The sequence below is a fragment of the Calonectris borealis genome, chromosome 1 (genome assembly GCF_964195595.1).
Source record: "Calonectris borealis chromosome 1, bCalBor7.hap1.2, whole genome shotgun sequence".
Taxonomy (NCBI): Eukaryota; Metazoa; Chordata; class Aves; order Procellariiformes; family Procellariidae; genus Calonectris; species Calonectris borealis.
Genome location: NC_134312.1, coordinates 43,667,174 through 43,691,151, shown reverse-complemented (window position 1 = coordinate 43,691,151; position 23,978 = coordinate 43,667,174). Strand labels below are relative to the sequence as shown.

General features: G+C 39.3%; 1 protein-coding gene across 2 annotated transcripts in view; it reads right to left on the bottom strand.

The window, feature by feature from the left end:
- Window positions 1-23,978, bottom strand: part of NAV3 (neuron navigator 3) — a 270,974-nt gene that overhangs the window by 184,966 nt on the left and 62,030 nt on the right. For both annotated transcript variants that reach the window (XM_075150396.1, XM_075150404.1), the window contains exons 2-3: window positions 4,754-4,871; window positions 4,016-4,068 (exon numbers count right to left, since the gene is read on the bottom strand). In XM_075150396.1, coding sequence (XP_075006497.1) covers window positions 4,016-4,068; window positions 4,754-4,871 — 171 coding nt within the window. The remainder of the gene's footprint in view (window positions 1-4,015; window positions 4,069-4,753; window positions 4,872-23,978) is intronic.

Genomic DNA, 23,978 nt, shown 5'->3' with positions numbered 1-23,978 from the left:
TTGTACTGGCATAGACAGTTCTCATGGGAAGTAGCAAGAGCTAATTCTAAGGAAGAAAAAACAGCTAATAAGACAACATCAATGTCTGAAGGAAAAATCAACTTGAAAAACAATATACTACAAATTTTTGGCAACTTTGTATTTATTTTACTATTTATGTGGCTGAAAACATCATAGACTGCATGAAGAAAGAATAGAAACATTAGTTTTGTAAAATTCTCTGGGGACAATACTGCAAATGTCACCAAAAAAAAGATTTTCAGTCCAACACTTTTTGATTCTCTTGCATTTTCTCTGACAACCCCAGGATGGATTAAATTTGATATTCTGTATGCTTACTATATGTTTGATATGATCTCTTTAGAGACAAAACACTGGAGATCTTCCAGTACATTTTTAATATATTCAGCAAGAAAAAAAATCTGAATCCTTTCTTTTTGGACCATTAAAGAAAAATTTATAACATATTTTCTACCCAGGACACTATCCTGCTTTTTCTAATGACAGGGGAACTTACAACAGAAATTAAAGAAACAAATGGCTTATAAAGAAGCAGAAAGGAATTAGCTTTTGGTTGTATCAAAAGGTAAACCCTTGAAAGACCATTATCTTCTAAAAGAAAGATGATTCTAGGTTTCCTTAATTGATAGACTTCATGGAATAATTCATACAAGGAAAAGATAGAAATTAATGTGGTATTTTTTTCCATTGAAGGGCTTGAAAGAGATGATGAAAAAAAGGCTACAGTGCCATATTCCTCCTTGAATGCATAGCTGTGAAGAAAAAATAGGCAAGGCAAAGAGAAAACTCTATATGACACTGTAGACAGACAATGTATATCATAATACATAGAGTTTTAGATTCTTATTATCTTTATTAAAACCATTCATAAGAAATGCCAAAATCTTTTTACCACAGTAGATTTACCCAGCAAACAAGAAATCTTGCCAATTCTCTTGCAAGTTTCATTTATTTAAAGTTTCTGAGATTTGAATATGAAATAATTTATTCCCCAGTACATCTCAGGTTCTCAAATTCTGTTTGCGACATCAAATGTGTGAGTGTAATGACAGCCACAAGGATCCTGGTAAAGCTAATTATGCAGAAACTGGATGCTGCTGGGGTTCACAGGTTTTAATTTTTATGAACTTGGACCTGTGGAGCCAGTTCAACTTGCCTGCAAGTACTTTATATATCACTATGAAGATGAACATGGAGTACAAGACATTGCAATAGACCTAACTAAAAGAAAACTAAAAAAGAAGCATTTTATACATATTTAAAATAATCATTAAAAGTTGTTTACAAATTAAAGTAACAGTTGAATTGAGATGCCTTAAAAATCACTTGAAAGATGAAGCCATTGGCAAGAGGAAAACCAAACGGTGAGTGGGACAGAACTTGGGAATATTGGTAGTGATTAATTATGAATTGATATCAATATCATCTACAGGGGATATCAAGTGTTTCCAGCAGCAGACAATACATGTCAGTGCTCTCTAGCTTCTTTTAAATTAATAAGATGTCTTAGACATCACTTCCTGGGAAGGCTTTCAAATGGCAGATGAATACAGAAAACATTTCTCCTTAATTGTAAGTTATGAGAGCAAGGATCATGAAAACATGTGAAAGCAAAGGGTGGTGGCCTTCTTGAGGTTTATTGACTAAAAATGTTAAAATGAAAGCAGTGAATGAATGGCTATCAATCAAACATGCTATAGGAATATCATGACTGTTGCTGGTTTGATGGCTGATGTTCTGACAAATCCTGACAGGACATATTGCTACATACAGGCATATGACAAACATGTAAACTAGCTTCGACCAATGTTACGTCTTTTTTTCTGCACGTTACAAACACCCAAGAGTCCACTGCTACAAGAAGAAGAGAATTGGCCTATCATTAACTGAGCGGGCTAACAAAATTGAGCACTGTCAAGGGAAATTACCTGAAAATGCAATAAGATTGTGCCTTCAGCTAGGCTAGATCAGGGCGCAACCCAAAGGAAACAAATGGAGAGCAGACTCAAAACCTAGGGTCTCTGAGATGCTCTGAGGGGAAAGCTGACAATTTGAACTACTTTAACTACAGTACATTTTAAATTTCCTAGCTCAGTCGAAGAAATCAGCAGTATAAAATTAGTATGTCAAAAGGCAGGAAAATAATCTGATCAGATTGTAGAGAGAAAGCAATACAGTAAAGAGACCAAATCAAAGAATGAAAAAATATATTCTATTTCTACCAAGTTAAAGTGGCTAAACGTGACGCCTTAGCACTGTTCAAACACTGATGTATCACTATGTACAAGAGTGTTCGAAGCACCTGGTTTGAGACCCAGAGCACCTGAGACATAGTCTTTGGCCTGGCTGAGCTGAGAAGTGTGCTTACAGAAGGAGGATGACGGACACAAAGAGATTCCCACAGGTACTGCTGTGGCACGGCCACGCATTGACCATGCTTCCCGCATAACTGCAGTGGAGCTAGAGATGAAATCCAGAATCCCTATGACACATCAAGTTTTACCTGTCAACAGGGAACATACACAGATATTGTCACTTTGGAGACGCAAACATTGCCAGGGTGAATAATTTTCTCTGCAGCTCGGCTTTGTCCCATGGAAATGAAGCTCTATAGACATCAGAGTGGTGGGTCCCTAAGCATTCCTAGATGGTCACTAACCAGTTACATAACCTTGGGAAAGCATATCACTTTTCTGTGCTTTTGTCTCTTCTTGTTTGTCTTGTCTGTCTGGAATGTCAGGTTTTAATGTGATTAAAGTAGAGAGTGATTATCTCTCAATCTGTGTGTGTAATATTAGAGTTCCACACTGGAGTTCCCAACGTTCTCAGCCAGGGCCACTAGGTGCTGCTGTAATATGAGTAATTAAAATAATAACTATTATTAAGGAAACTACATATATTCTTACTATGGACTGTTTCAAAAAACCTGAAAGCCAGAGAAAAAACTTATTTTAAATGTGCACATTTTTTGAAAAGTAAGAACTGAAAGACCCAATTATTCACTTCATTAGTACTCAAAATTTTTCCTTTTACCTTTTGCAACTTTGCAGAAAAAAGCTGCAAATACCTTCCCCCTTTAAAAAATGCACTGAATAAATGCAAATTTTTTTCTACTGCATTTCCATTTTTAAGCCCAGCTTCAGCAGTTTGCTATGACGCAAGCTCATCCAAATCATTACACTCCAAAATCCTTGCCAGCTACACAATTGTGCACCTTATTCGCATACTATTTGGATGTGAATAGAAAGGCAAAGTCCTCAGCATGAGGGAGCATGACTGGAACTGCAAATGATTCAGTAAATGCATGGTGATGTTACTGAGGCTCAGATTTTGTACCTGTCAGTTCCACAGCCTTCTAAGAAGGCTTTATCTTATTAAATGTAGTTGACTAGCCATAAACACAGTAAAAGATTAATAAGACTCCATATGAATCATAGTCACAAAATGCTTCTTGCCTGAGAGTATTAAAAAGTCTTTAAGCAGCTGCCAGCTATAGCTCAGAGTGCTATATGACTAAAGTGCTATTTCTGAAAGTCTTGGAGTCAGTGCATCTAACTGGACTTTACAGTGGACAATCCAAAAGGCTATTTATATTCAAAAATAATTTGGCAAGTCTTGTTCATCAAACCAGTTTTCCAGACACAAAGACTCCACTTAAAAATTTGTTCTTGGGTTTACTGCCCTTAAAAATGAAGTTAAATGAAATTATCTGCATCATCAGAAGAACAGGTCTGCTAAGGCAGTTCTGGATTAATTAGAAGCGATGAAGTTTTGCTGCTGGGTTACCTCAAGACCCAAAGTTAGCGAGCACAGAAATGAAGTGACAGACACCAAACACATGTGGAAAAAAAAGTACCAGGAACATTATATGAGAATTAGGACTTTATGGTAAACGTGGGACAGAGTATTCACAGTTTAAATAAATCATTATTAAAAAGCATTTTAGGAAAGTGCAGAGGTGCCAACACAGACTAAAAATATATTTTATTCTTACCATTTGAGACTGGCTCCGGGGGCAGCCATTGATATCTTCAACCTTTTCATTTGCTAAACAAAAACAGTGAGGAGAAAAGCAGAAGTAAACAATGAGATAAAACTTTCCTTTCCACCCCCTGGCCAAAAAAAAAGACCTAAAAAAACCAAACCAAAACAAAACCAGAAGAAGAGCAGAAAAGACACAGCAATAAAGTGCAGAGGGTTTTGTTGACACAGAGCTCCTTTCTAAGTAAAGCTCAGTCGTACAGTAACAACACTCTTGTTAGCAGCAGTTGCTTCCACATGCCAAATCATGCAAAGGGGGAAGTGCGAAGGAGGTCGCTGCTAATTCTTCAGCCCCTGCAAAATAACTGCTGACATGAAATCTTCCACAATTGTCTTTGCAGGGTCAGGATACAGTTTCAAGGCATCCCAGAAAGTATGAGCCACTCCAACTAACAAAATGCACACATGGGAGACATATGGTTTAATGGAGCATTCATTTCTGACAATTCAAAGTGTGTAAGATACAGTTCTGGCCATTTAAAGTATGGTTAAACAGCCACTTCCAAACATGCTCACATAAACATATTTTTTAATTAAGACAAGGATGAACCACACAAATATCAGAGACATATGGACCCAGTCAAATTGTATTATTCAGGGTTCATCTTATTTTTAAATACATTCAACTTGAATTATATATTCCCCCATGCAAGGAGTCAGCTCGCAGTGCTTCTCTCAGCCCTGGTCTTACCGATGATCTGGATGATTTCTGCTAGCAGAACTCCATCTGCAATGTCCTGTTGCAAATCCTTGATCAACCGCTTGTGGCCAGATTTTGCTAGGTAGTGATTAGCCCAGTCAGTGTAAATCTGCAGAGCAGAGAGGGAGGGCAAGGGGGAGAGGGGGAAGAGAGAAAAGAAGACAATAAAAATTCTTAAAACAAATGTTGGCTTGCACACCAGAACTATTCTGGATCACATTCCCATTTAAGAAGTCAGCACCAAAGGAAACAATTTTAACGTTGTGTTTTATACTGGTTTTTTTTTTTTTTTTTTTTAAAAAATGGCCATGCCCCTCCCCCTGCCATTCTCTGTTTTATTTTAACTTCAAATGATTCAGGCTGTTTCATGAGGGTTCAAACTTACTGTGACCAAGCAAAATTCCCCTTATGACTGTAAAGGAAACTCCTGTCGTAAATCAGTCACATCTACCGCAATTCCACCTCCCACCGTGTTTCTACCTCTACGCACGCCCCACCACCAACTTTCACGCTCTGGGGCTGCCTAAGAGAAAGTGATAGCAGAGACGTGCGCTTGTGTTTTGGTAAGAGTTCACCGGGTTGTCGCTGGTGATCCCGTGCCTGGTGATGCCTCTGCGATGCTTTCTGCAGTAGTCACCATGTCCCACCACACAGGGACAGGTCGTTTGTCCCCTCGCCTGCGGTTCAGCGTGCTATAATGTGCACAGAGGAGACTGAGAGCACCAGATGTACAGTAGTCTCATTGCTGGAATTAGAGTATATATTCTGGAAATACGCTGCGTCCTTTCTCCGCCAAAAGGGGAGGAGGGAAGGGTGAGACTGAGCAGCACCAAATACTTAGCAACAGGCAGCACAAAAATGGCACTTATCAACAAAAGGTTGAAAAGGACCAGCTGAACTACATCCTCCAAAATAAGGGGGGAGGAGGGTTGAAGCGAGAAGTTGAAGGCATTTCATAAGGCATGTACATACACAGAGAGAGCATTTGGTAACACCTACAGCATGCACACAAGGGGAACCAGGTTCACTTAGGGTGAGATAAGAGGACAGACACCTTCACCTATGTACCGAAGGAAGAGTGACACCATCCCGGCGTGTCCCAGCATGCAGAGGCAGCTTGGACTAGCCGAGCTTGGCGCGGGGGTGCCACACAGCTGGAGGGTATCAGTGGCCCTTGGCAGCCAGCGCTGGCTCCCTTTTGTGGGGTGTCAGTGGCCTCTCTCCTCACCCCCGAAAAAAGGACTTGTACAGAACCTCCCACCACCTTGGGATGTTACCACTGAGAGAAAGCATATTGGTATGACAGCATCACTGTATAAGTAAATATAATAGCTAATTTCTCTGCTGAGAATATTGTTCGAAAATGTTGAAACTGCACCTCTTTTATAAAAACAATATGAGCTCACTTTATAAACATCCTTTTACTTAACCTCACAGACCCTTGGGAGGAAGGGGTCAGAATCCCATTTGGTGAACAGAAAAACAGAGGCCAAAGCCATTAACTATTTGCTTAGTTCACCAAGGAAATCTGTGGCAGAGCCAGGGCAGGAAAATGGATGCAATTCCCAGTCCAGAGTCTTACCCAGAGAACCAACATCCACTTTCCACCCAGCAAAAGTATCACCGCTCAGTCCATGTTCACATGCTAAGGACTCCTTCGCTATCTGAGTACCTTTGTCACAGATTTTCTCCCTCTCCATTAAAAGAGACAGAGAATTGTAACTTGTTTTGTCTACATTATTTCTTCCCATATTCCTGCAGGTGGATCACCAGCTGGTTTGCCATAGCTTTCTTGACAGCTTTAGAACTTTAGATAACTCCACAAAATTAAATTGTGGAAGCGGATCCATCTCTCGCATAGCCAAAAGATGCTGCTGTTAGATGGGGCCCTCAATTTCCCTGCTGCACCCAGAAGTCTGCTTCAGTCACCTGTGTTTTCACTGACTGATATTCTTTTTTCTCTATAACAGGTGAGTGACATGAAAGGCTCCATTAAAATGTTTTTTAAAGCCAACTGTAACTAAGTGTTTCTTCAACTGTATAACCATATATAATGAATGCTAATGTGGCGTCTCTAAAGATTGTATGAACACATATTTAGAACAATATGAAATCACAATGATAAAAGACACATACTACACCCATAGCATCATGTATTCCCTACTACTAGTATTTCAACTTCAGTCATTCTTCTAAAGTAATGTCTCAGATATAGTGTTTGAGCTATTACTATAAACAGAACTATTTTCTGTATTCCAATGAAACTGATCCACTGGAACATACAGAATTTAATACCCACTAATATTATTTTAGGTTAGCTTCACATTACAAACAAAAATACTTTACCAAGCATTTCCTTTTTCATTTGTCACACCCACACATAATCTGGTGTACCAATCCTAATTTTGACTACAATTTGAACTATCCTCTCACTAAGCAGCCAGGGAAATTTCATTCTAGCAGCTGCTTTGTAATTATCTAGTATTCAAAGAATGGACTTCACCCACCCATCCACCCCCTTCATAATTTTCTTTTCTTATTAATTTAAAAGTGACAAGCATAAAGAATGTAAACAGTGTTCTGTAAACAAAGGTTGATAATCCACATCATACCAAAACTTTACTGATGGTCAGTATTTTGATAGTCATGCAATGGTAGAAACAAAATACTGGGAGGAGTCAGTGGTAAAAGAGGAGTTTTTTCACTTCAGAAGTATTCTTAAAAAAAATCAAAAAGGCAAAGACTTGTTGACGGAGAGAATATAGCAAACCAACACCCAGTTGGCAGTGGAATGTCACATTTAATTTCCTCTCTTTCCATAGGGATCACCACTTGTTTCTGTTTCCCCCCATCCCCATAGGATGCCCTTCTCATTCATCTCATTCTTCCAGGGACCCAACTGCTCAGGAGTCCGTTGTAAAAAATGAGAAGCATACAGACACACACATGAAATTATAAGAATGTACACATGCCACTATATTCTTTTTACATTAAATTCTCTGATGCAAATATCATGGGAAATAGAGAATCCTCTCCACACTTTTTAAGTATCAATGTAACTATGCACCTCTTAGAAATTTTATCTTAAACTCCTTGGGAAAACATAAAGCTCCAGTGTGCATCATCATTGACAATACTCAGTTTGCAAAGGATAGAAAAGTCATGCAGAACAGAAGATAAAAAAATCAGTAACTTCATGCAACAGTCTGCTTTTTATGGGTGCTCCCCTTTCATTGGGTGCTGAGCACCTCTAAGGAGGAGCTGTGCATGCTCCCCCTCTTTTCAGAACTAGCAATAGATCATTTTGTCTTGCACTAATTGTGACTCCCAAAAGTCCTCTTATCTTTGATTTTTCTATGATGAGGCTGTTTCAGAGAAGAACACACACAGGGGGGTTAGTCGTTGCAACACTTCCTCCCCGCTCCACTGCTTGCTCCAGTAACCCCGCCGTACGGCTACACACTGGGCCGGGCTGCTGACTTACTCATTTCCTCTCCAGGCTTCCTCTCCTACCACCCTGCTTTACAGGCACGTCTGACTGGGGAGTATTCGACTTCAACCCTAGGCTCCGACCGCTGACAACATACGGGAGAGCCGCCGTTATCTGCGACGCAGAGGACCAGTCTCAGCAACACGATAACGGAACAGACCCGATCCTGTGTTTGTGTGGTCCGAGCCCCGTCCCGGCGCCCGGTGATTTAACTGCTTGCAACACGAAACAGGATTCAGCGGGGCAATCCGAGCTCGGGCACAGCCTGCTCATGTTAACGACGGTTTCCCCTAGCATTCCTCAGCCGCTCGTCATGCTAACCTTCAAGAGAGTAGAGGAAATAAACTCTGATACCCAAATATAGTTATGAACTTCACCTCGATGCTCCACACGTAGCTATAAGGAGCGCAGCAGAGCTGCCTGGCAGGATCCATAACGAAACAATACACTTCGTAAGGCGGTAGTTTAACGAAGTGAAAAAGAGAGAGGATCTCACAGTTACTGCCCTTCTTAGAAAACGTTTTAATCATAAACCATGTGATTATACATCAGGCAGTGCTATAACGCATCCTCTTTACAATTAATACAGAAATGTTACCACCCACAGTCCGTGTCAAGTGGGAAATGTCAGATGGATTTCAGAAGTACAGTCAGCCTGATGCAATAATAATGCATGACACTTCGTTAGCAACTTCTACAAAATCATCTCAACATACTTTCCAGGCACAAATGAGATCACTCCTATTTATTTATCATTTCTGTAGAAGTGGGGAAACTGAGGTATAAAGGCTTTTCTGTGGATTTTTTTTTTTTTTTTTAATGTGGCTCACTCAAGGGCAAACCGAGCTGGGAATACAACCCAGATATTCTGAGTTGTAGTCATTTCTTCTATATGCTTTTTTATCAGGCAGTTTTATAAATAGGCTTGGTGGGAAAATGCATATTCCAAGAATCAGGATCCTTCCGCATATTTTTGTTTGTTTGCTACAGAATATAGAGTTTCAGATCTGAAAATGGTCTCCTGTTGCTATCGAGAAGACAGCTTTCCATACTTAGAGTATGCCTCTGTCACTCCTTCATGTGCCAATGCTGCTGCTTAGGAAGAACAACAGTTGCTGCCAACTGAGTTATGCCAAGACCTTGTGACAGATTTACATGCTATTTAGGAGGACAGGTTATATTTGAAAAATATTTAAATATTTGTCCACTATGTGAAAAAGTTTCCTTCCTAGATATGTGGGAATAAATAGATAGTATCCAGTTCTCATCACTTGTCCTTTAAAATAGTCTCTAGGAGACAACTGTATCCTCATTCATTAGCACTAAAGAATTGAAATGCTGTCCCCCAGTGCTCACTCTCATGCTCTCTTCTGTGCACGATACCACCCTAATACCTTTGGGGTTGAGGAGGCTTTTTAAGAACTCCATTTCTTTTTAAGAACTCCATTTCCCAAAAGGAATCTGTAGGCAAGAGCAAGCTTCCCACAGATTTTTCTTTCTTCTTTATCTTGTAGCAAACAAGAATTGGAGAAATGGAAGGAAAAGTTACCTATTACAAAAAAATGTGGCTAACAGTATACCTGGGTTGCCATGGTTTTAGCACTTTTTAGCACTTTTTAGCACAGCAGGATTCTGTCTTTTATTCTGTGTTTGGATTATATCAATCCTTTTTTTTTCTTTAAAAAAATTTGGAATAAGGAAAAATTAAACTATTAGAAAGCCCCAACACCAGAATTTTAACAGTCAGCCAAAGTGGAAAACACAGCACTGCTGACTTAATAAAAGGGCTATGTGACTTTCTAGTGTAATGTATTTACTCTGCTTAAAATGTTGCCATTGGAGACAACGGAGAGTTGATAGCACTTAGAGCTTTTCACCCATAGACGCTCATTCAAATCATGCTTGTAGAAGAAGAGATTGATGACTTGTTTCTGTTGTTCTCCAGTGTGCTACAAAATGGGCCGTAAAGGCTGTATATCTATTTCCTGGGCGGTTTTGCAGTGTGTGGCCTGCCCTGGATGTTGAACACCCAGCAGAGCCTACATAACAGCCCCAGAGTCCCTGATGAAGGGGACTTGCCAGAGGAGAGGGTATGACCACAAGTCTACTTCAATGTAGCTATTCTTGGCTAATAAATTGTGGGTAGCAAAACATGTGTTGCAGTATCCCTGAAGCTGCTTGTATTTTATAAAGAGAAGCTGGGCAACACGTTGACTAGAGTTAGAAGAGGGTGAGGAAATCAGATTGCAATGAGATGCCTTTCTCCTTCCCGCTGCCTCTACACTAAGGAAAATTTAACTGGAAGGCAGGATCTGACCTTTTAAATATTTTCTTACTGAAGATTATTTCTCTGGGTTGCTAAAGAATAATTTATTAGTTTCAGTCCTCCACTTAGCAAGGAAAAGGGCTAACTTTGAAAACAATGGTTCACATTTAGACTGCCATAAGAGACAGAGCAAGCATCCGATTTATGTCCGGATTTAACGGACTAGAGAAAACACACTGCGACTCATTTGTTATAAAGTAAAGCTGGGGGCTGGGCGTAGCACTTTTTGTAACATTAAGCAAAATTACATGAGAAGGAAAAATATTTACACAATTAAAAATATATGGCCAGAAAATGAAACTGGAATGACTTAATTTATAGGCAAGATGGAAGCCAATGCATTTCATTAAACAAAATGAAATGACTATTAAATGACATTCCACAAACCCTGTTTCTAAATCCCACTGAGCAAATGAGAACAATTACGAGTTAAGGAATAGAAACCATTTAGAGGGATACATACCAATTAACCAAAATGTCAGAATCCCTATAGTATGATTCTATTTTGTAAATAGCAGCATGCATCCATCAACACTACTCAGTAAATTTCAGATAAAAATACAATTAAATAAAACTCCACTAATCCCAGCTAAGAAAATGAATAGAAACAATACCCTTCAACAATCACTGGCAAGCTTTAGATGACTTACCCAGCTTTAAGGGGGCTGTTTTATATTTCCAAGTTTCACTTACAGTTTGTGATCTAATCACCCAAGTAACATTTGTACTGACTTAATGTGCTCTCTTTCTTCCCATTTCTTACTAAATCCCAACTCAGAATTAATTTAATACATGTGTTTGAGGCCAATATTCACCAATGGCACAGGGGCAAGACTTTTGATGCATCTGTGCCAGATGCAAGGTAACAGTATAAGCCTCTTTGAGTGTGTATTTGTGTGTGTATTTGTGTGTATGTTTTGCTAAGTGTTTTGTATATTGCACAGTTAAAAATCCAACTCTTTATAGAATGAAATAACTTGTTCATCCTTTGAAAAGTATCATACTGATTTGCTGTACAGTTTAATTGTATCGTTTTGTTTATTGGCTTACTGCAGCTACTCTTCAGTCCTATGCAATAGCAATAAAGTACCACAGGAAGGAGCCAGATATTCATCCTGCAGCTGCAGAGGACCCAACCAGACAGCTGCTTCTCTGCAGACTTGTGCTGCTGAGAAGTGATGCTTGTTAAGGGAGCAACACCACAGTTGTTAGTATTGGCCTTGAGCTTCCTGAGTTAACAGGAGACAATACTAAGTGCCACACAGAGCAATCCTCCAAAACAGCCAACTTTGAGACTTTCTGTTATAAATACTCCATATACTTGCCTGTACAACTTTGGAATTATTTCTTAGATATATTTTTTAACTTTAAAATACATTTCAGCATCCGTTTAGTGAAAGTACAATAAAATACAGGACCTATTATTCAAGACAGCTTTTACATAAAACATTGATTCAAATTGATATCTTGGTTAATTTTATTAGAGTGAGGAAGACCAGGATTCCCCGCTGGGCATAGGTGTTACACCTAGAGACACCACTCAGAAGGTGAATCTGTCTTAGCATTTTAGTCCAGATAAGGAGTGCGTTTCTCAAGGCAGTCTCCTATCATTTGTGCTCTCTCAGAGATCCCCTTCACATGGAATGAAACTGAGGGATGTGCTTCAAGAGCTTGCTGAACGCACTCCATTCACTATCCGGCATTTAGTCCATGCAACAAAACGAGAACTAATCCAAGTAACACTCCATCCCCAAAATGTGTACCTTACACGCTGGTTCCTTAGTACCAAACTGCTTTTCCCTGCAGAGCAACCCTTCCTGCTAATGTTGACATACACGTGTCCCAGAAGTGATGGGGAGAGGGAGTACGTGATGGAAAAAGCTGCTGACTGTCCTGCGTGGCATACACCGAGATGCTTCTGTAAGCTGGTGTGATGCTATAACAGTGACAAATATAAGGGGAGGACATGCTTTGATCTTGGTAGTGGTGATGTGTGAAGAAATTACTTTGACCAAAAGGACAGTGCCAGCATTCTCTAATGCAAATAAATGAACTGAAATATATGAAACTCCCTCTCTCTCCTGTAAGTGCACACACACTTGAACATCATCCAAACCTGCCTAAAGCTTGAGCCGCGGCTGCCTGTGACAGTTCCTGGCTAAAGAGATCTCCCTTGGAAGAAACAGCTGATTTGGGAAGGACCACCTGTGCCTGTCCAAAGGAAGAAAGGTAAAAAGAAAGCCGTATTTCTACTTTTCCGGGCACTGGATAGCAATGATGCCCCCCCCCCCCCCACCAGAGGCCCCATTCCCTTCCCCTGAATGAGACATCCTATACTCTAAACTTGCATGAATTCTTGTGTCTCATAAATGTCTTGTCACTGCCAGAATAAGTTTCATGACTAGTCCTGCATTCACTTTAATAAACAAACCCACAGTAAACAAAGTTAAGTTTTCTGTAAGGGGAAAAATGAAGTGAATTTGCACAGGTTTCCTTTGTGGTTCACCAATATCACAACAACACAGAAGAATGGACAAAAAACTTCTATAAGCTCAGACCTGACTGGAAATCATGAAGTAATTTGCAGAACAAAAATATCCTTGTGTTGTTGATTCCTTTTTTGTTCACATGCAAGAAACCACTCTTGGTATCAACCAGACCATTCCTGGATGGAGCGGGCACCTGCCTTAGCAAAGCAGCCACAGGGCTCCTCACATGGAGCTGAGGAGATTCCACTGTGAAACTACTCCAGATTTTCCATCAAAGCTCATTTTAAGGATTTATAACTTGGACGGAGACATTCTTTCCACACTGCGATTTGGCATTAAAGAACTTGGCCCAGGGATCAAAATAACCCTATTTTCCAGCACTTCTTTTTAAGTGTGGGAAGGCAAATTTCTGATATATAAAGATGCAAAAATATTAAGACATACTTTTGTTCTTTTCTTGTGAAAAAACAGTGGCAAATAAGACTGCAACTAACTTTAAATATAAGCTCTCCATCTAGCTTGTAGTTTTTGAGGCTTAGAAACTGATTTGAATTGTCTGGTTTCCTCTCATGTGGAAGAATAGCTTTGCAAATCAAAATAAACATAATAAACTGTTTGCTTTCTGAGCTACATGTTTTATAACAAGACACTTTAACTCCTGCTTAATTTTTCTCTGGGCTTTGATGTTTAAAAGTTGTTTGTCACCAGCTCTATCATTTTAATATCTATAAATGTGTTGCACACATTCAGCACACCAATGAGGTGCTAAAGGTAACACAACATTAATATTAAGTAAATATGTTAATGATTTCAAGCATAAGTGATCTGAGCCTCTTCTTACTGTCATTTATTTCTGTTAAAACAGTTCTTGGTGGTGAATGTATGAGTGGTAATGGTCATGTGTGCGCAACCATCTTGCTTTTTGCTACTTAGCTGAAGCTTAGGGAAATGAAATCATGCTTACAGAGATGACAGCCTACACACGTACTTCTTCAGTTCAAGAAATGTAAAACAGTGTTTCAGGACTTGAAAGACTAAAGATGCAGCTCAGTACAATAGGAATACCACTTTAGGACTTAATTCCCTTTGATCACCACTGCCCATAATAAAGGCCTGCCCATTCTGATGATAATAATACTTAAATTAACAATCATCCAGCAGAATAAATTTATGTATGAAGTAAATTCTGCCAGTCAGTAATCTTAAATAACAAAGAGAAGATAATAATCTTATCATAGTTTTGACAACAGAAGACTTTTCATCCCAAATGAGATTCAACATTATAATCTTCCTCATTTCTTAGCAAAAGACATGTCTCATATACAGCTTTTGTAACACAACCAGATCTGGAAGATCATACAATGGAAAGAAAAAGGTTCTAGATCCCTACTAAAAATGTTCTGAACACCCTTCCTTTCTATTACAAAAGGAGAATCTGCCTAAACATCTCTAGAGAAGGCTCTGGCTACGCATCACAGGGAAACAGGCCGTGTCTCAAGAAGGGAGGTCCTTATGACCTGGGGACTGTCCTTCACCTGTGTTCAAGCTGCAGTGTCCCATGCAAATCTCCTAATATATATCCCATCTTTTCTGTTCTGCTACACACTTCTATAGGACTACGGTGCCCCCCAAAGTAACGTCAAAGATATGTGATTCATGACTCAAAATTTTTCCACCTACTATTTACCTCTGAAGATAACAAAAAACCCCTCTTAGCTCAGCACCCTCAAGATCCACTCCTTCTGCCAAAAAAAAAGGAAAATAAATCTAGTAACAGTTAAATGCACCACTTCTAATTAGAGAGTTTTTTAATACCAAACTAGCATATTCTTATGCTGAATACTGACATACTGATATGTGAACTTCAGGTCTGAAGTCCAAGGAGGTTTAGATAATGGATAATAATTAAGATGGATAATGATCTGAAATGTGTATGTAGTACCGTCTGTTATAAGATTGCAAAGCCATTTATGAAGGATCAGGGCTTAGTTATGTAAAGATCCACCCTGATAGAAATGAACATTCAAGTTCTTTAGTGAGGCTTTGAGACAGGTAAGATTTATAGCTCTGCTCACACAGGCACCTTTGCAGAAGCACTGGACTCTATTGCTTCAAACTAGTATCCAAACTATGATATCCGTATCTCTCCTTCTACAAACAAGATGCAGATTTTTTGCTTCTTAATGTTATATCACAATAATATGACATGAATTTTAGGGCACAAAAAGAAATGACCAAACGATGTGGGACTTAAATCTGGAAAACACTTCCAAATCCTGGGCATACATGCAAACTGAAGGGCTTGTCATCACTGATTCCAGGCACAGATAAATACAAATCAAATGATCTGTTGGAGTCTACTGCATATCTGGCACAGCAAGAGGCTGATACCTGAAGAAAAGAAAGGTCTTGAGAGAGCTGTGTGAAAATGGAAGCTCAGGAACTACCTGACATTTTTCTTTTTCTTCCCGCCTACAGCCACCACGTGACATGTAAGTACAAATGGTGTTATTAGCTCTAGGCATATGGTGTTGTTTTTTTTTTTTTTACTGCAGGGATGAACCTATATCTCTTATGACACAAAACAGTTGGTGTTTTTGTGTTTGAGGTCTGTTCTCTGGGTCCTCGTGACTGGCCATACACAGAGCACCCACCACCCTTTTCCTCAAGAGACTGCTCTCCACATCTGCAACTCTTCACTCACTGCCCTATGTTTCCTTTTAAAATACACACTCTAGTGATACCCTGCCTCTTGGATAACAGACTAGAAATGAAGGATAAGGATTGACTAGCTCCCTTTAAAGGGCCACTGCCTTTAAATTTAATTAAATCCATATCTTCTACCTCCCACACAATTACCCCCTGGGACTAAAGGCTTCTGTAAAGGATTAGGAAGGGGATACTCTCATTGCAGCCACACCACTATGCAGAAAATAATTCAAGATTTGGGAAGTTGTGAGCAGGAAGCAAAGGATGAAGAAAAAAGGGACTCCCTGAAAACACAAACAAATAACTCTGCTGGCTAGAGATTACAGCACTCATTTTGGACTGAGGAGATTGTGCTCCAGCCTTTCCTTGCAAGAGTCTTTCTGTATTTTGTCCTACAAATGTAAGTAAGAAACAGAAATGATCCTAGTAAAAGAAGCATCATGTCTCCTCTCAAATGAGTCCCTAAACCAGCAGCCTACCACCTTGTGTCCCATCCCACATTATGCTCAGTTGTTTTCTCGGGCTGTGGTGCAGGATGGCACTAATGGCACCACTAGCTCCTCAGGTAGCTCTGTCTGAGAAGGCTGGCACTCCAGGAGAGCCCACACAGCTGCTTTAATCGTACAGAGGCATGTGGAGTATCACTTTGGGGACTTCCGTTGACAGTTCTCCATTTAGTGTATTTTTTTAGAACAAGCAAAACTGCTTTTTCTGACCATTCCCATTAACCTTCTAACTCCCTGATAAAATAAGAAGTAAAATAATTCAATTATGTCAGCTTTTTTTTTTTTTAAAAAAAAAAAACAGAAAAAAATTATTGCCAATAGATAATATATATTTCATTCTAGAACACTGGGGTTTTTTTTTGCCAGCTCCAACTTTTTGTTACAGTAGGCAGGTGCTTATTTCACCTGCCCTTTAAATAAACCTTGCTGGTAAGGTGCTTGACTCTGTTGAGCAGCACAGCTTCTGAGCATTCTCAGAAGTACAATTTCACATCTGTACAGATCCTTAATGTAAAAACCTGGGATGGCTATGAACGGACTATAAGTGCTGCCAAAATAGGCAGCTGCTGAGTGGGAGTTCTGAGGCTGAGAATGATGGATATAGGCACCTAAAATGCAAGTGAGGTAGGTCATAGGAACATAAATTCTTTGGGGGAGGAGGGAAGGTCATATTTCATATTTCAGGAATTACTGTACAAAGGATATCCTTTGTTAAAAGTCCAACCGTTTACTACATTATTTAGTGCATAAAATGAGTATGGAACAGAATACTCCTTAAAACAAGTTTTTCCTTAAATTCTAACAGTTGTTCTTGAAGGCCTCTGGTAATAGATGATTGCTTTTTTTAGTAGGACTTGTTGAATGTCTCTCATTTTGGATAGAAATGTAAGGAGAAATGCTTTGGAGGAACTTCCTGAAAACATATAGAACCTAATGCATTTTTATTCTTTTTTTTTTTTTTGAAGAATTTATAAAATTAGGAACTACAAGTTGGAGTGGGAAGTGAAGTTTGAAATTTTTTTAAACCAATGTACCTCTCGAGATGTGCAGTCCTACAGAAAGGCTTCTCAAACATTGCACCAGATGGCTTTGTTCTCAACTTCCCTGGGCAGCTTCATGTTACTTCACTATCAGTAATGAAATCCCATACATACATCAATGCTTCATTTTATGTTACTGTCATTATCTTGTTACAGGTTATAATGGTATTGGCATTATCTGCCTAATAATTATTCCTGAGTCACAGAAGTAAAACTCTTTTAAGTCTCAAGCTCTGATGTAGAATCTGCTGAACCACTTAAGTTTCATCTGTGTCTCTTTGACTGAAAAAGATGTTCCATACGTTAAAGAAGAATGAAAGTGGGCAGATGTCTTCTCTAGTGTGTGGTTTTAGAGTAAAACAATCCCAACTCAGCTAGATAGATTTAAGTGAGTCTCTCCCAAAATATTATGTATCCCTCTATTGTGTAGGTGAATGTACTGTATTTCATCAACTTCAAATCCACAGAAGTATTCTCTTATATACAGTTATTTATACCACAGTGCGGAACAGGTGACTTTGGTACATGTCAAACAAACTTGCAGGATTTGGATCCCCAAGGAACACTGTAAAATGTCTGAAAATACTGTAGTAAAATACATACTCTAGCATATGAATGATAAAGGGTCTTGTTTTGTAAGCCATTAAAAAATATTACATCCTGAAAATCTTATTTAAAATGTTCACAATGATACTCAGTGATACAACACAGTCCTGTAAAAAATAAGAACAGGATATTTCAATTCATTGTGTTAGCATGCTCCAAATTCCAATCACACAACAGCCACAGTGATACAGAGAGCACATGACAATACTGCATAATCAGCCTTGCAATGATGTTCAACCAAAAAACTGTTCACAGCATAAGGAACCCATCTGAATTTATCTGATGTGAAGCAAAGGTTATTTAAAAACGATAGCATGCACGTATAATTGCATGTTGTCCACTCTTCGCAAAACAGATGTTTACAAGTTTACTGGGCACTTAAGTTTACATGAGAGGTTCACAGATGTCCTTCAGCAGTTACTAGGTAAAACATTTTTTAAAAAAAGCACAGAAGACCGCAACCTACACTTTGCATTTGGGTGGATTTTTTTAGCTTGTGCTATGAAAATCTAAAGACCCAAGAAGAAAGTCAAGAGTTGAGAATATTTCTTAAATCCACAGGTAGATAGTATGGTTTTCATCTAATTGTTTTAGCTATACATATTCCAATCATTGAATATACATTATATAAGCAGAGTTCATGAAGAATTTAACAACTGAATGAATAGCAAGACCATGTGCAGAGAGGCTACGAAAATTAGGGAAGGTGTGTTGTTGGAGCACAACTTGTAGAGTTGTGCAAGTCCTCTGCTGTGTGCACACCCCTCTTGGTGCCCTTCATGGGAACATGCAGTGCAAACACCTTAGACTAGCTATGCCTTGCCCAGTTTCTTACTTTTATTCAACTAACTGGACCATCTGAATTTGGCATGATGTTTGTTTAGAAGTGTTTGGGTTTCCCTGCAAACTGAGCCTTTTTTTGTGGAAAGCTGTCAGAATCTCAGTTTGCAGGGAAACCCAAACACTTCTAAACAAACATCATGTATTTATTCACTCAAAGTCAGGAGGCAGAACAAAGGCTTAAAGCAACAAACAGTTTTCTTTTTTCCATTGCCTAAGTTTTCAGTGTTCCTTGAAAGCATTTCTAAAGTCACTTCAGGCTGTTCTCTACTCCTGGCTGGAAGGTGTTGGCTTCTGGCCTCCTGTCACTGTGACCGTGGAGTTTTTAGAGAGCCATGCCAGACGCAACGTGGCCTGGCCCACTCCAAACCTGCCCATGTGCCCCTTGCGGGGGAAATGGCCTCTTAAACCCTGAAGCAGTCCATGGGGATCCTGGAGCTGCAGGCCATCTGTATTCATGTCTCCTGGGTGAGTGGATTGGAAGTGCTCTGTCTCTTTGAACACCACATCCACTTTTGTAAAAAGCCTCAGCAACCTCTCAAAAATAGTATTTATCCTATTTGTGCCCTTCTGTACATACCAGCTCTTAGTGATGCTCCTCCTTTCTAGCACCACCATATTACTCTCTTCACTCAGCTTTGGGAAAAGTAAACTGCCCTCAGGCTGAAGAGAACCAAGATAGACAATATTTCCTAATAATTACTTCTCCTGTTTTTTCATGAAAGATTATTTTTGCCATCACTTTGCCTTTGTCACTTGGTTCCTTTAACAGATTCATTACAGTAATCTGGAGGACAAATACTATTTAAAAAAACCCTATAGGATAATTACCTGGTAGCAGATATAACAATCTATTCACATCAAAAGCAGTAAACTGCATGTAAATATAGAAAGCACCTAAGAGATAAGAAAAAAGAAACCAAACAACAACACTTCTCATCATACGCTTGTCTGATGAGAAAGTTCAGGAGCTATGGCACTACAGTGAGGAGAGAACTTGTATGTGGTCTTACCTTTAAGCTGGAATAAGAGTGGCTCTCAAACACTTTGCTGACCTCAAAACATCTTCCTGTAGAACTGTTTGTATTCTGTATAATAATGTAAGCCTACTTAGAACTGTTTTGTATTCTGTATAGTAATGTCAGCCTACCTACAGTAAGCATTTTTTCAACTACTTTTCACAGATGCTTTAAAAAGCAGTCCACTGATTCATTTAGGTCTGCTATATGATGTGTTGTAAATCTTAACACGAGGAGGGAGTATTTCATATGGTACCAAATATTGAGAACTAAGAAAGAAAACAATTAGGAAAGAAGATATCCTTTCATCAAAGGTCCTTATATCAAAAGTTTCATCACTGTTTTTTCCCTTAAGAGAGAATTTTAATATCTCTTAAGATGGCTCTCTGAAGATATCTCTAAATTAAGAGATAAGGTATATCTCTAAGACACAGCTAAGCATACAGTTTTGCTTGGAGCAAAGGCAAACGCAAGGCCTCTCAGAGATTCAAATAAGTTTGGCAGAATGACTTTGTTAAAATTGCTTTGGTTGAGATGATGGACAAAGAAAAACAAAAAAGAGCTGACTAGAAGAAGCAGAGACAAAACTCAGGAACAGAAAAACCACTGCAGAAAAACAAAAATCACAGAATAACCGGAATAATATCAACGTGCAGAATAAAAAAACATTTCATGCTAAGATTATGGCTGAAACAATCTCGGGATATAGGCAAGGAGATTGCTCTGGATTATTTGTTTTTTTTTCCTTTTAAGATAGAAGTTCATGTAAGGCAGAAAATGCATTTAAAAATTCTTCATTTTTTTCCTTCTGCTGGGAATAATCTACTAAGATCTGAAATTTTTACTAGCTGTTCAAGTCAAAGGGTTAGCACTGTACTTCAGTAAGTCCGTTTACCAGCAGAACACCCAATGTCATCACGTCAAGCACAGGCAAGATCCTCTTCACTTCCATCAAGAATGTCCAACTGCAGCATATACTGATGCAAAAAATAAATAACATTCCTCTCCTCACAAAGGAATTAAAACACATTCATCTGTTTTCGGTTGGATCTTTCATTAAAACTTCTGGGTTTTGGTCTCCTCTTACCTGTACCACAAGAAATCAGAAATAGCTCCACTGAAGACAACATATAAACAGAAGGATTTTTGCATTTAGGGAAAGAACTAGGGCCTGAAGCTAAACAAACAAACAAACAAACAAAGAAACCAACCACATGTCCCTTTGGCACTGCTGCACAAATGGAAGTGTTCATCACAGCTTATTGTAAGCTTATGGTACTAATGAGTGTCTGATGCCCTGTCTTGTTTGCAGATACTTAAAAAGCCGACTTGTTTCTACATTGGATCAATTGCTTCATTAATGCCCTTCAAAACTTTGTGCTGCCCTAATCCTTTCTCATGTGGAATTAGGTGGTATCAACTGCTTTCCCTCACACTGTCATCTTTGTCAGGCATCAAAATCAGTTCAAGGCAGGCAGACGAAGCCCAGCACTCCCAGAAGCACAGCAAAAGCTGGGAAGGGAGCTCTCGGGACAGGAGGTGGCACTGAGGCCACAGGGTGACTCAGGGGAAGCACTGAGGTGCAGGACGTGTGGTGACTAACCATGGTGGGGAAGGAATGTCACCTCCCACCCCCACATCACGCGAGTCACTCATCCCAGAGCTTCATGACAGGGAGGATGAAGGGGAGGAATAGCAGCGGGCCTTTACACAGGAAGGGACCTCTGGAGAAGCTGGGCTGCATCCAGCAACAGCACATATTCCCAGCTCAGTCCTCTTGTGCCCTCCACTGCTCCCATACCTGAGCGGCTCAGATCAATCAATACACCAACTAATTGCAATGGAATATATCAAAGAATATATACCTTGCATAACTATGCTGCAATATTTCTGAGTTTTGCATATTTATTTATATATGCATATTCCATACCAGTTTGTCTGGTATGGAAGTAAATAAGACTGATCACTTAAAAGTCAGTAGTATTTAGGACAAGATAATTTCATCCAAAATGCAGGCATCTAGCCTGAGGTGAGCATCTAGGCTCCGTCAATAGTCCGTGCCCAGAGAAACAGGAAACTATGAAGCAGTTTAACCCATGCAGGAGCCTAATACAAGAAGAATTAATTCCTCTCTGAAGATGCCTTTCAATAACCACGAAAGCAACCTAGAGGACTAGTTTAAATTAAATTCCTAATTTTTAGATGATGAAAATTGGTGAGAGTAATCCCAGCTGTAGTGCACAACTATCTTTAAACTCAAACCTTGACTCTGTGGTTGACTCTGGAAGCATCTGGCTAAATATTTGTAAGTGGAATAGGAGGATCTATAGAAAGAAACAGTGCCCAGCAGATCCCATTCCTCACAGTTTTTCTTTTAGTGAAATCTGTGCGAATTTATGTGTTGATTTCTAGTGGGGCAAGATTGAACAGAGTACTCCTGTTCTGGATTGTATTGTTCCTGCAGAGGGACAGCTGGAATTTGCAAGGCAGGAGCTTGTAGAGACGCAACTATTCCAGGAGGGGCACACCGATTCCCTAAACATAAACATCCATAACTCACTGTCTTGTTTTTGTTTTTCTAGCTGCACAATCAAAAAACATCCCAGGCCTGGCACATAAATTGGTATAAACAAGCTGGTCACACATTCAAATATATTTAGTAGGTACTGAACGCTAGGAATAAAAATACAGGCAGAGTTGTTGAGAATAGGATTTCATAATGTGGCAAGACCTCTGTTTGGGGGCTTATCACACTGAAGGAGGTGATATGGAGATTAATAAAGTGAGAATGCATACACATCTAACTAGATGCCTAATAATTCAGTGTTTAAATAATCCCCTCCCTCCCTGATGGCAGTAGCTCCTTGTTATTCTGGCATCCCAACACTGGCCTCAAGTACGTCACTGCTCACAACATCTTGCCTGCCAGCTACCTAACCCCATTAGGTATTACTGTATCTTATCAGAAAGGCAAGATAACAGAGATGCAACACATGCACTCATCTATACTAAATATCTGAGAGTTACCAATTCATCTATGTGCCAATTCAGCTCTTTTTTTAAAGTTTTTTTTTTAAGATTAGCAAAGGCACTGGAATAGAATTTAAGATACATCAATATAATGCAATATGAAGATATGAAGCCAATACTTAAAATGATTTAAATATTGAGGATAAAAAACCTTACTACTCTGAAGATAGACATAAAAATATCTTATTCATAATAAAGCAAAACATAAGGTGCTTTTTGTGATCTAGGTCCCATTCTGAGGTGTTAAATATGTCTCTACACCATAGCTTTATGGAAGTTAAAACATCCTATTCAAGTTTCGAGATTTCACTGCAAAGGCCCAGTTTGCCATTTTTATTTTAGGCTTTTGGGCAATTCTAACTGCTTTCAGTTCTGGACAAACACAACCAGGCTATCCTATTCTACGTATAATTTATTATAGGCACGCATTACACTTAGACTGCCTTTTGGGAAAGAGTGAGATAAAATCTTACAGCCAAAACTGTAGCAAAAGTCAAATAGCACACTGTCAACGTTGTTAACCTGACAGAGTATAGAAATGCAGTCAACTGCTTCTATCAAGATCGGTTTATTCCATCTATGGAAATAAAAAACTAAATATGAGAAATAAAGTAACAGCAGTAAATTACTCTAGAGCTATCCATCCTTTCAATATAAAAATATAAACATGTCAAGTGGTATTAATACATTTATATGACATACACGGAGCACACACAGATGAACACAATAAATTGCTTTCATTCTCCTCTGATCCTGAGCCAGCTCTGTATCAGGCCAATATTTTGGCATTAATTAATGTAGCCTTAAAATTGCTCCACCTTGTGCCAGCTGCCTAAAGCTTCCTGTAGTTCTCACGAACGATGGGGCTGCAAGCAATCCCCAGCTCTACCTCACCTACCAGCAGTCATGATGCTCCATGGTCAACAGCCCACTAGGCTGGCTGTCCCCCCCAGGGCCCTCACCGAGTGATAACCATGTTATCTGCTGCTAGTGCTGCTCGGGGTCCTGCCAAGTCCAACCTAAACTGTATATATTGTTACTCGTCTGATTATACAATAATGCAACCTTCAGAGTCTGGCATTGGGGGAACATATTCAGGGAAAGGGTCATACTTTGATGTAGTGTTTTTAGCTCCATTTAAACAGTGCACACATACATAAC